We start from the raw sequence: 13116 nt of genomic DNA on the forward strand, positions 1-13116 counted from the left end.
TCACTGAGAATATCAACTGGGTTACCACCACTTTGTGCCAATTACCCCTGCTCTAGCTGTTGTGCAATATGGGTATAACGCTTCTCATCGATAATTATGATTCTTTCACTTGGAATGTGTATGCCGATATAGCTGTATTGGGAGGTAATCCGGTAGTTGTGAGAAATGATAAAATCACTTTAGATCAAATCGAGGTAAGCTTTGCTTTCTTGTTTGCACTATCATGTTTTCTAACTTTCTAACCTTTCACTCATTGATTTCACTCGTACATATAGACGTTATTCAATTCTGGAGAATTAGAACGTATAGTGATTTCACCTGGACCAGGACATCCACGTACAGATAGTGGAATTTCTAGAGATGCTATAAAATGGGGTATTGGTAAATTACCAATATTAGGTGTTTGTATGGGTTTAGAATGTATTGTCGATCTTTTAGGTGGAGAAGTGAGTTTATATTTTCCAAAAAGAAAATCATTATTGGAATGTTGTTAAATCTAATAAATCATTTCTTAGATCGCATATGCAGGAGAAATTAAACATGGAAAACTTTCTTTAGTTCAACATGATTCTCTTGGTATTTTCCACGATCTTCCACCATTACTTTCTTCGGTTAGATATCATTCACTTTCAGCACAATTATTAACTTTACCACCAATTTTACAAGTGACTTCAACAACTCAAGAATCTGGAGTAATTATGGGTGTTAGACATAGAGAAGCTACTGTTGAAGCTGTTCAATATCATCCTGAATCATGTGTAAGTGAAGGTGGGAAAGGACTTATGGCAAACTTTTTGAAACTCAAAGGTGGAAAATGGGGTGGAGAAAATGCTTGGTGTGGAGTTGAACCTAATCCTTTAGCAGAATCAAGTACATCAAGTCAGGAAAAAGCAGGATCTCTTATTACCAATGGATCCGCTGAACCTGCTTCTTCTTCTTCTTCTTCAAGTAAATCATCAGCACCATCTTTACCTACTATTCTCAACAAAATACATGCTCAAAGATTATTAGATGTTGAAGAAACTTCTTCAATATTAGCTACTACACCTACCAATATTTCAACATCATTATCTCTTCATACTTCCGCTTCGTTAATATCTTTGGTTGATCGAATCAATAATACACCTCATACAGCAGTTATGGCAGAAATCAAACGTGCTTCTCCATCTAAAGGGGATATTGCACCAGACGCTTCAGCACCTGCTCAAGCATTAAAATACGCTTTAGCAGGAGCATCAGTTATATCAGTATTGACTGAACCAAAATGGTTTAAAGGATCATTAGTTGACATGTTAGCTGTACGAAATGCTGTAAATTCTTTACCAGATCGACCAGCAATTTTAAGAAAAGATTTTATTTTATCAAAATATATGATAGATGAAGCTAGATTATATGGAGCAGATACAGTTTTACTCATTGTTGCTATGCTTAAACCTGATCAACTTAAAGAATTATATGATTATTCAGTTTCGATAGGAATGGAACCTTTAGTAGAAGTTAATAATACAACAGAATTACAATTAGCTTTAGATATAGGATCAAAAGTAATTGGAGTTAATAATAGAAATTTACACGATTTTAATGTTGATATGTCAACAACATCTAGAGTTAATGCTGCTTTAAATGGAAGAAATGTTATACTTTGTGCATTAAGTGGAATTTCAGGACCTGAAGATGTTGAAAAATACGTTAAAGAAGGTGTTAGAGCAGTTTTAGTTGGAGAATCTTTAATGAGATCAAAAGATACTAAACAATTTTTAAGATCTTTAATAGGTTTAAAAGAACCTAAATTAAATTCAATACAAAATCCAATGGTTAAAATTTGTGGAATTAGATCAATTGAAGATGCTGAAATTGCAATTAAAGCTGGAGCTGATTTATTAGGTGTTATAATGGTACCAAATGCAAAAAGAAAAATATCTTATCAAATCGCAAAAGATATTTCAAAATTAGTTAAACAAGTTAGATTAAATTCAAAACAAACATTAATTACAGAAACAGAAAATGAAAATGATGAGATAACAAATAATAATGAACCTTGGTTTACATTTAATGCAAAAAATTTAAATAAAAGAAAAAAACCATTATTAGTTGGAGTTTTTCAAAATCAATCTTTAAATGAAATTTTAAATGCAATAAATGAAATTGAATTTGATTTAATTCAATTACATGGAGAAGAACCTGTTAGTTTATCAAAATTTATACCTTTACCAATTATAAAAGTTTTCAAAGTCGCTTTAGACGGTGAAATACCTCTAGATAAAGAAATTAGTAGACCAGGTGAAAATAATTTCATTTTATTAGATACAATTGGAAAAGGTGGACAAGGTAAATCATTTCCATGGGAAATTTCAAAATCAATTATAAATAAAGGTGAAAATGGTTCACAAGGTTATTTTAAATTACCAATTATTTTAGCAGGTGGTTTAAATTCTGAAAATGTTAAAAAAGCTATTGAACAATCAGGTGGAGGTGGATCAAATGGTATAATTGCTGTTGATGTTAGTTCAGGTGTTGAAACTGATAATAAAAAAGATGAAAAGAAAATTATAGATTTTATAAAAGCTGTAAAAGGTTAGCGGTAGGAGTAAAATTCATTATGCAACTTGTCACGATATGGAGAGAACCCAAAAATACAGAAATGCGCTCGAGCAACTTACAGAACGTTGGGCGAAGCACGCCTTCTTTGTTGTATGTGCGAAGGACAATCTAGCTTAACGCCAAGATGAACCATAGTCTTACCGCAAAGTGTCGCAAACTGGATCTCGTAAAACTTTGTGGACGAAGTAAGTCGCGATGGGAGGAGACTCATGACATGGCATTTCAAATCTATGCTTGATAATCATGAGTCATGAGGAACACAGTATTCTGTCCCACTACAACAGCCAACCAGAGCTTCATCATATATTAATATACGTTCTCAGCCTTGCAACCATATCGAACTCGTTCGATTGATAAGCCGGACTTCTTTCGTCCTCCTTCCATACCGAATGTCGACAAGACAATCAGGTAAAGTCCAGGGTCCTTCAAGAATTGCTTCGATAGGGAGGCAAATCAGGCGTCCGTGACGCAGGCGTGTGCACCCCTAGATTTGATGTTTCCCCTAGTGCGCTTGGTCGCACCTCCTCGGTTTCATTAATTCCGTTACCTAGATTGTTGTTGGGGATAGTACAATATGATCCTGAAAATCAAACTGCATTCCTGTCAAGTTCACATGCTGCACTCACTCAATCATTCCCATCCTGTCTTCTCAGCGTTTACCAGCGCAAGATCATCTTGGATTGTCAACCCTCCCACTGTATTCGCACGTAGCTTTCCAGCCAGCTCTTGCATCTTAATATGTCTTCAAGGAAGCAAGATACAAGTACGATTGATTCAGCCAGACCCACCACACAAGCCGATGATGCCAAAGTGTCGAGACCACCAAGTCCTGAGATTTATCTTCAGCGAACAGAAAGGCCTCATACGGTGCATTTCAGAAGGGACGCAGATGCACTGCATCCTGCATACATTACAGTCCTGCATTAGGAGCGTGTGTTTGAGTCTGCTACCTGCGCTTGTGTATTATGCCTAGGCAGTACAACTCGGAATTTGCTTATTGAGTATCTGGCTGCCAAACATAATTCAGACTATGTTAGTATTTCGGTCCGTAAAGGTGCTTCCCCTGTTCTCTGTTGTTCCGGTAATTCAGATATACAGTAGCACCATGTCATCATCCATTTCGGCCATCAATACGCTCGACTAAGTCCGCCGATCTACATATATCTATCTCTGTCAGCTGTACATGGCGTTGGAGGAAAAAAGCTTAAGTTGCATACAAATCGTAATAAATCATGGTATATTTCATCGAAACATGAAAAATCATTAAAAATCCTTTTACATTCTGTCTCGTAACTATTTCTACATTGCGGTTACCAAGTTCAATCCTGTCGCTGATACATGAGGTCTCCATGATCCAACGATTCTATGGAAATATAAAACATCTGATCACCTTCCATACGCTTCATGGTACCCATAATTAGGTCCATTGTACGTAGAAGCATCTACCCAACCTGTTGGATTTCTCTGTTGTTGAAATCCATTATATCCTCCTTGTGGTTGATATTGATTAGCATAAGGATTACTATTCTGTCCATATCCACCAGACACATTATCCCTTCCTACTAAAGGATCATTAGATCCTATCGAGTCGCTATGCCTTTGGAAAGACATTGCTTGAGGTGGTGGTGGAGGTAATTGTGACATCGGCGGAGGAGGTCCCGTAGGAGCAGGAACATATGATGATCCTCTCGTACCATTGTTTTTGATATTAGAAGGTTGATGAGTTCTCCTACCGCAACATGAACCAAAAGTACATTTAACGATTGCCCATAGAAGACCAAGTACCTATGCGTGGATTTACGATCAATATTCATGTCGCACTTCAGTGTTGATAGGATGAAAATCTAACTCACGAGTAAGCCTACAACGATAGTAACTGGAATTGAAATTTGTAGATTTTGTTTATACCATGCTGCAGCTGTACTTTGCCATGATCCTGATTTACAAGTTTGATTATAACAGTGTCCGCCATATCCTAAAGGAATCAATGATCAACTTCAGACCAATATCACCCAATTTCACTTGGAAACTTACCACATGGTGATCCATCAACGAGGGAAGTTTGCAGAACAACACATTGATTTCTGCGATGAATTATCGTTACCATCAGCGAACAGCCTGCAAAGTATTAACGATTGAAAATGACTCACGTCACATTTGGATCTCTACAAGTTACCACACAACTCGTATCATCTTTTTGACCACAAGCTTGTGTTAATCCCATTGAAGATCCAACAGAACGACATTGTTGATTTAAACTTGTACATCTTCCTGAAGCACAAGCAAGCCCATCTGAACCACATGATTTTCCATCTTCGGCAGTTTTATCATCTGGACAAGTAGAATTTGTTCCTGTACACGTTTCCTCAAAATCACAAGTAGCATCTATACTTGATCTACAAACTGTTCCTGCTGATGCCAATTGACATGATGTTGTACAACATGCTGAATTTGCTGGGTCACATACAGCTCCTTCTCGGAATTTGCACGCTAAATCGTAGACATAATCGTCAGTCCTGATGATATTCGCGCAAAATCGACGAGACTCACTAGAAGAATCGCAACAAGCCGAAGTGGAATTTCCTCCTGGATCACAATCTTCTCCTTCTTCTACTATCCCGTCTGGAGAAAGAGAGAGAAATCGTCAATACGGAACACAACATCATCGCATGGCATCAATTTCACTTACTTCCACACTGTTGCAATGATATGACAGTTCTACTACCAGGACTAGTGATACAGTTGGTGTTCAGGGTCCTGCCTCCGATATTAGAGCCTACAAATCAAACAAGTAAGCAACGATACCCCTTAGTTGAGAGGCTGTCAAATGCTCACAGATATTACCCAAAGTACAGGGCGAAAAGGTTTGTTCGCTACTTGAGGTAGTAGGATTCATGATGTATTGACCGCCTGCATCACAAGACGAACTTGTGGACGGGCAACATGATCCCGATAAAGAACATCCTGAGGTACACTGTATTGTCATCATAGTCAGCTTCTTCCCTTTTTTTCTACACTCGAACGTCAAGCTCACATCGTGAATTGCACCGAATCTGCAAAGAAGAAAGATTCAGTAATGTGGAATGCAGGAAAAAATTGAACAACTCACCCGTGACCGATTTCATGCGCGACTAAACTCCATTCCGTTTTGGAAGCTGTACTAATTCCAGTCCCAGATACAGTTTGACCGGATTGTTGAGTAGCTGTATTTTGACAAAGGGTTCCAAGCCACGCAACACCAACTTCAGAATCCTACAGAATATGAATTATTAGCCAACATTCTAATGTCATTGCAGATCGAATGCTTGAACTTACGGTAGGACATGCACTCATTAAATGCCAAAGTCCTGCACCATCATTACCTTTTGCTCCTCTCCAATCACTAAATTTACTTAATCTATCATCTAAAGTTAAATTATTATTACAAGGTACATTCCATTCTTCACCTGAAATTGGAGTTGAAGGACAAGTCATATTTCGAACTTGAAGTTCTATAATACCCAATGAAATGTTAAAAGTTGATTTATATAAAGCTGAAATTTGATTCCAATTATTTAAAACTTGAGTTCTTGCTTCATCTGGATTTTGATACGCTGCTACATAATTACAATCTAATGCTACTCCCATATATACTATTCTTTGCTCTTTGGGACAACCTACATTCGATCCAATAGAATTGATAAAATTGGATCCCAATGACATTCCTCCAGTATCATCCCTCCTGCCCAAGCCAAAAGGTAATAAATTCGACAAATAGAAGTCACCAGATAGGCCACTCGGAGTTTCTTGCAGGATTGGGTTGGTCAGATGGGAATTGAATGGCAGAGTATCGTGAGAACAGCTTGATCCGATTTGGGGGAAAAGAGCTTCAGTGGAATTGACTTGATGTGTCATATCTATATCTCTAAACACCACCAGATTACTGCCTAAACTTTCAATCTCTACATCATTCGATGTTTTGACTCGTTGATAATGTTCTCTGGTCATAACATTATACCGTATTCCGTACAAGGTGAAAGTCCCTTCAAATATCGTTTGATCACTAACACCATCTCCAGGATGATGAATCATTATGCTTGCCGAACCCAATACAGCATCGTTCATAGGTCCAAGTTGATGTCCGGAAGATTCTAAGGTTTTTATCCTTTCGATCCATTTTGGATGAATCACTTCCCCAGTAAACAATCTCCAATCGTCCTCTTTTAAAGCATTTGTCTGACTATTATCTCCATAAGAAATTTTTGCATCTGGATGAAAGAGGTGTTGGGTCGGTTTGAGGAGTAAGTTGGCTTGAAAAGGTAATAATTCAGGTAAGGATAATTTTAAGATGACGGTATCGGAATGTTTGAGGGATGAGGGATTCGGAGGAAGATGGGTTATATGTCGTGGATTCAGCGAGCTCGAACGCCTAGGAAGGATCTCGAGTGTGGAAGATTCAGGATGAGCCAGTCGACGTAATGGCGGTGGATGGGGTGAACGAGCTGTAAGAGGTCATCGTGTTAGACTGTTAACCATGCGAACCAGATTAGAATGATATATATTCAACGTACCTTCTATCAACGATAACAAAGTAATTGCCAGAACGACTAAGAGCACAGGTATTCGGCGTATGGGAATCGTCCGCGAGTTGTTCACACCTATGCGACCCATCATAACTTAATAATTGAGGTCAAGCTTTTGTCGTTTCAACGTAGTACCTCGTAAAATTCCAACTTTTTGGCGGTAAGATTATCGTTAAGTTTTGAACAAGCCGTAGGATGTGGAGTTATCAATTGTCAGTTGACAAGGGACGGTACCGAATAATGGGTGAAAGGTCGTGTACAAAGGACGGGAGCTGGCTAATTTGCGTTGTTGTACAAAAGCGGTTCCGGACTGGGGCCGTATAGTGATTTGTGCAATAACGATAGTTGACGGTGACTTTATTTTATATGTTTAATGACTGGATCAAAGCGATGAAATGAAAGTTGATTTTGTGAAGAATACGTCTGTCGCGTATTGTATAATGAATAATAATGTCAAAGCGGTACTGTTGTCAAGAAAGTCGTTTGGTTCGTATTGTACTCTAGGTCTAGGTTATACGCGATTCTGATAATTTGCTGTCGTAGTCTAGTGATATTGATACATTGAATAAAGAGTGGCAAGATTCGTCAATGGTCGTTATAAGTATATGATATATAGACTACATATGCTCGATGATAATGATGACGGTGATGAATAAAAAGTTGATGCCAAGGATATTATTATTATATAAACTGTTAAAGCCAAGCCTTCGTTGATATACTCGTACTAAAAATGCAGTGCGGGGAGATACTTTACGTAATAGAGATGTTGGTGGAGGAATGTTAAACCAAATCAAGATTTCCCGGTCTTTTGTTATTGCTTGGCCAAATATCATGCCATACTTTCATCACTCCTATATTAAGAATATATGAGCTCACTCTCAATTTGGACCAAGACACCGTCGCTAAGTATCTTCACTCGAAACCTGCTCAATTGTTAATCTTTATTGGTAAAGAACGATTATCCACCTTTGTTCAAATCCGTAATGCCTCCATTCACCGCTAAATCGTTGAATCAAAGTACACCTACATTTTTAACTCAAATACGCAAACATCCTTTTGTACTTTTTGGATTACCTTTCGTAGGTATTATAGTATGTTCGTCATTTGCTTTGAGTTCAGTAACTCAGACAAGGTATGATTATCAACAAACTAGAGTACAAAGTGTTAATGCAGAAGAAGGTTTGGGTATGAGAAGTGATAGGAGGAAAGTGGATTTGAAAGAAGAATATTACGTCAGTTAAATGTGATTCAGAATTAATAGTTAAGATTTGTATACTCTGACATGAACAGTTTACTGATTGAACATCTTATATCATAGCGACTGAATGTACCTTCATCTCTCTCAACTCTCGATCCAGCAGACTCAGCTCTAGATGCGAATTCATCATCATCCTCTTCATCATCAACACCTTCGATACCTAAAAAACCACGTAAATCTAGATTTTCAATGATACCTGTATCTCAAGATGATTATGAACCTGTTAGAGTACCTCGTCCAGAAGGTGTTCCAGAATGGGGAGGTGGAAGAGGAGGTGAAGAAGCGCCGTTAAAAGGTCAAAGGGAGACTGATCGATGGGTATGAGGGCGCTCGTCATCCGAGAGTGTTTCGCATCAGGAGGAGAAAGCTACCTGTATCTCAATCACTAGTCACCAACTGAATATGCAGAATCAGCATCATGCATTCACCGACCTTCATCCGCCCTAAATCAACCGCGATACGGTTGGATCGGCGAGGCATTCAAACCAAGAATATTTCAAGACCTACGGGAATTCATTGTACATTCGTATTGATTAGGGGTTCGCGCAATTGTATTCGGTCCGGGAATCAAAGCTGCGATGCAGAATTGAGTTCGAGGCCTAGAGTTCATTGATCGGTGGTCCCTGATACATCAATACTCAGGAGTATAGGTGTAAGTTGTTTTGTCAACACTGCAAAAAAAGTTATGATCACGGACGGGCTCGAACCGCCGACAATTGCATGACTAATCCACCTGGTCCGGAGACTTCGGATAATATTAGTACAAGATTCTGAACCAACTGAAATACGCGACCATTGTTGGTTTAGCCTCGCAAACTTTTTGTATAGATTCTACTTTGTAGCCGTTGTTAGTCTGCCAAAAATTCGAAACTGTAACATCGCTCACTTTGAACCATGTAGCTGTTTCAGGGATATATTCGTATACACTAAACGCTTTGGTCAATCTCATGACGGGTACTAGATGTCCTTGCCTTGGTGACTTTCGAGCCGGTACATGCGAAGAATTGGTCACTATATCTGCAGGACAGACTTGGGTACCCTAATTGATTACAGTCCTCGACATCAAGAGCAAATTCATCGTGCTTTGCTCTATAGATGCAGAATTTCGCGCAACACAATTATATAGTGCTACCGACAATATATTTGCATGCTGGTGGCTTTCCCACGCTGTACTGGTATTTAGGGTATTTCCTACTTGGCTGTATCGTCCCCAATTCGCGAAGATATCTTTACGATTGTTGTCGGATTATTATTGTCTATTTTGGTTGAAGGATTCCATTCTCTTCGCGGTCAAGCGGGCTGCGAAGTGATCTAGACATTCTGAGGATAGACCCTGAATACGGCATGCCAGCTCGACTGATTGCTCTAAGCGTCTCTGCGACTTCCCTGAGCCGATCCTTAAAACTCAATTTAGTAATTTCTGTCTAATGGCAACCAGCTGCAAATGAACAAGCTGGTTTTATACCGCATCTGGATGCAAGTGATAGGATTTCCGATTCTCAAAAGTCAGAGATTAACCTAGAGTTCAGGGTTTTCTTCGGTCATCAAGAGGATCGTCAGATGTGAGCTCTGAAGGGTTTGACCTAATATGTCATATCGTATGTCTTAAAGTGAGAGTGTATTATGTTCCTGGTAGTAGGGTTAGGGTAAGGGCAACTAACTTTCCTCAATGGTAAAATAACAAACCTATAGAAGGATTCCCGCTGTAAACTGTAACCAGCAGAGTCAACGCGCGGTGACAGGTGGATTATCACTTGGTAATAAGCTGTATACTAATTTCCTCAGCCATAGAAAGGAAAATACATACAGTGAGTAAGGAGGAACCAAACCCTCATCACACAGGCAACTATTAACAAATATTACCGGCTTGTCGCCCCTTTCATCAGAAGGCCATTTCTGTATTATTCACTCAATTTCAACGACTGCATATATACATATATACGTACATGCGTATATACACTCCATTCCATACATCATCATAAATAGCTAGATAGACCACAAGCATACTGAAGTCGACCTCCAACCCAACTCAGTGTTTATACATAAATTCTAAGTGGAGTGAAGTGTAGAATATCCCGTGTTGTCCTTCTTGGTGAGTCACGCCATCTCTCGTAAGTCATCAATCATTGACTTTTGAATTTTCTTCTCACCTGAAATTGCATCAGTCTAACATCGTACTTAACATTGAGAATCGTTGAAGGGACCACTACATCTATCAAGTAAGATCAATACGGAACAAGAAAACGCAGAGTGCTTTAGCCCAAGATGGGAGGTTGTATGTCGACGCCTGAAACTCCCAAACACCCATCGGAAACTAAACAAGTACCAGCAACAACGACCAAATCACCTCAAACTAACCTGTCCAATCCCTCATCATCACCTCTAGTGACTAATAATAGTAATCGCGAATCAACACCGACGAACGGTACACCAGGTCAAGGCCTAGCAGCCGCTTTAGCCGCTACAGAACCTGCCCCTCCAGAATCGAAGAATGATAGAAATAGGAGTAATATAATTGATAGACAATTAGAGGATGACTCCAGGAAATTCAAAAGGGAATGTAAGATCTTGCTATTGGGTAAGTTCCTATTTTTTGATCGGGCTTGGGGGAATTTTTCGCTATTCTGGGTGGCTGGAAAAAGGCGGAAACGGGAGATATCCCAGGTGTATTAGGGATAATTGTATTAGACGGTGAATGATACTCGACCTACCGATAACGAGAATCTATCACGTTGCACAATGCGTACCACGATAGCTGCACTGCAGGTAATGCATGCTGGGAGTCCACTACCAGAGGGGTTTCCATCTGTATGCGTGTGGGAATCTCCTAATCTATCAGCTCTTACCAACGCTCAACTCACGACCAATAATCAAATGTTGCCTACCGCATCTATGGCTGACGTTTGGTTATGTGCTTCACAGGTTCGGGAGAATCAGGAAAATCCACAATTGTTAAGCAGATGAAGATCATCCATCAAAATGGTTACAGTCGCGAAGAATTACTCAGTTTTCGGCAGATCGTACATAAGAATGTGCTCGATTCTGCGCAGGCTTTGATCATGGCTATGAGGAAGATAGGGGTCGACCCAGAAGAGCCGAACAACAGAGTGAGTGGACGCATAATGAAATGACCATATCGTGACAGAAGAAGTGGACATCATGCTTCTGTTGCAGTTGCAGATGCATGCAGAAGGGGGAAGCTGATTTGAATACGCTTACCTCAGGTTTACGCTGATCGAATTCTTGAATATCGGATGGATGCCGACCCACTATCGGTCTTGCCAACAGAAGTCCTACATAACGTCGATTCTCTTTGGCACGATCCGGTGATTCCTTCTGTCATGGACAGATCCTCTGAATTCTACTTGATGGATTCGGCAACCTATTTTTTCGCAAATCTGCGAAAAATTGGAGCAGCCGATTACATACCGGACGAAGCAGATGTACTAAGGGCGAGAACAAAGACCACGGGTATTAGTGAGACTAGGTTCAACATGGGTCAACTGAGTATCCACATGTTCGATGTCGGTGGGCAGAGAAGTGAAAGGAAAAAGTGGATTCATTGTGAGTTAAAATATCAATCTCTACTTGCTGTTCTGTGAATCCTCGGTCAGTCATTGCTGAAATTAAATTCCTGAACCCATAGGTTTCGAAGCCGTTACGTCAATCATATTTTGTGTAGCTTTATCGGAGTATGATCAAGTCTTACTGGAAGAATCCGGCCAAAATCGAATGCAAGAATCCTTGGTACTGTTTGAATCAGTCATCAATTCAAGATGGTTCTTGAGAACATCAGTCATCCTCTTCTTGAACAAGATAGATCTATTCAAACAGAAACTACCAAAAATACCACTCGTTCAATACTTCCCCGAATATACAGGTGAGTCGAAATATCATTGTCAAGATCCGTCTACCGACCCGATCGCTTGACCTCGATGCCTCCAAAAGGCGATGAGGAATGGAGCTGATACCTGGAGTACGAACGCCCATACAGGTGGTGCGGATATAAACAAGGCTGCTAAGTATATACTATGGAGGTTCACTCAAACAAATCGAGCAAGGTTATCTGTTTATCCTCATCTGACACAAGCAACAGACACATCCAACGTGAGTCCTCATAAACCCCTCACTACCTCAGACTGCACATCTTGTCCCCGTCTGGAAGAGCTCACGTGTCGGGCTCCTAGATTCGACTAGTATTTGCAGCGGTCAAAGAAACGATTCTGCAGAACGCCTTACGTGATTCCGGTATATTGTAATTCGCTCTCCCTATATCCCTTGTCCCGCCAGCGCGATATCTCGCTCATCCTCATATCACGACTACAACCTCAACATGAACATAGCGGATTAAGCTTCCAAAATAATCACACGAAATCTCAACCTTGTATCAGAAACCCAATAAATCCTAACCGACTGTCAATCTGTGTCATGGACCAATGCACTGGATAATTATCAATCAAACTCGTCTTTCCCCTTTTTGTTTTATTTTGCCTATCAGCGGACGTCCAATCATTAGAGTATCAAGAGAAGGATCATTGTCAGCGCTAGAAGACTTGGATCCATGGTGAATCGACCTTGGTTATTCGGGATCAATCGGACGATGATGTCTGAAGCAATCAAGTTTCCTGCTATCAATTTCGCTTTCCATGCAATCAGTAGGGATCTTCGTAGCCAAATCATCCCTGTTGAATATAA

The 13116-nt window shown here is 39.8% G+C and overlaps 4 protein-coding genes across 4 annotated transcripts; 3 read left to right on the forward strand and 1 right to left on the reverse strand.

The window, feature by feature from the left end:
• Nucleotides 1-68: 68 nt before the first annotated feature.
• Nucleotides 69-2579, forward strand: I206_103803 (uncharacterized protein; the record flags this gene model as incomplete). Its single annotated transcript, XM_019159442.1, has 3 exons — nucleotides 69-194; nucleotides 276-446; nucleotides 516-2579. 3 exons carry the CDS (start codon nucleotides 69-71, stop codon nucleotides 2577-2579), a joined length of 2361 nt encoding a protein of 786 aa, XP_019007494.1.
• Nucleotides 2580-3987: 1408 nt separating this feature from the next.
• On the reverse strand, nucleotides 3988-7251 carry I206_103804 (uncharacterized protein; the record flags this gene model as incomplete). Its single annotated transcript, XM_019159443.1, has 11 exons — nucleotides 3988-4386; nucleotides 4455-4576; nucleotides 4636-4685; nucleotides 4752-5091; nucleotides 5152-5223; nucleotides 5291-5377; nucleotides 5437-5575; nucleotides 5636-5654; nucleotides 5711-5853; nucleotides 5917-7082; nucleotides 7152-7251. The coding sequence occupies 11 exons, from the start codon at nucleotides 7249-7251 to the stop codon at nucleotides 3988-3990; spliced, it is 2637 nt and encodes an 878-aa protein (XP_019007495.1).
• An 895-nt stretch (nucleotides 7252-8146) lies between these two features.
• I206_103805 (uncharacterized protein) lies at nucleotides 8147-8745 on the forward strand (the record flags this gene model as incomplete). The annotated part of the gene is made up of 2 exons (XM_019159444.1): nucleotides 8147-8395; nucleotides 8482-8745. The coding sequence occupies 2 exons, from the start codon at nucleotides 8147-8149 to the stop codon at nucleotides 8743-8745; spliced, it is 513 nt and encodes a 170-aa protein (XP_019007496.1).
• Nucleotides 8746-10686: 1941 nt separating this feature from the next.
• On the forward strand, nucleotides 10687-12680 carry I206_103806 (guanine nucleotide-binding protein subunit alpha; the record flags this gene model as incomplete). Its single annotated transcript, XM_019159445.1, has 6 exons — nucleotides 10687-10999; nucleotides 11344-11528; nucleotides 11646-11985; nucleotides 12068-12301; nucleotides 12416-12528; nucleotides 12609-12680. The coding sequence occupies 6 exons, from the start codon at nucleotides 10687-10689 to the stop codon at nucleotides 12678-12680; spliced, it is 1257 nt and encodes a 418-aa protein (XP_019007497.1).
• Between the last annotated feature and the right edge of the window lie 436 nt (nucleotides 12681-13116).

This window comes from Kwoniella pini, chromosome 5 (assembly GCF_000512605.2).
Source record: "Kwoniella pini CBS 10737 chromosome 5, complete sequence".
Taxonomy (NCBI): Eukaryota; Fungi; Basidiomycota; class Tremellomycetes; order Tremellales; family Cryptococcaceae; genus Kwoniella; species Kwoniella pini.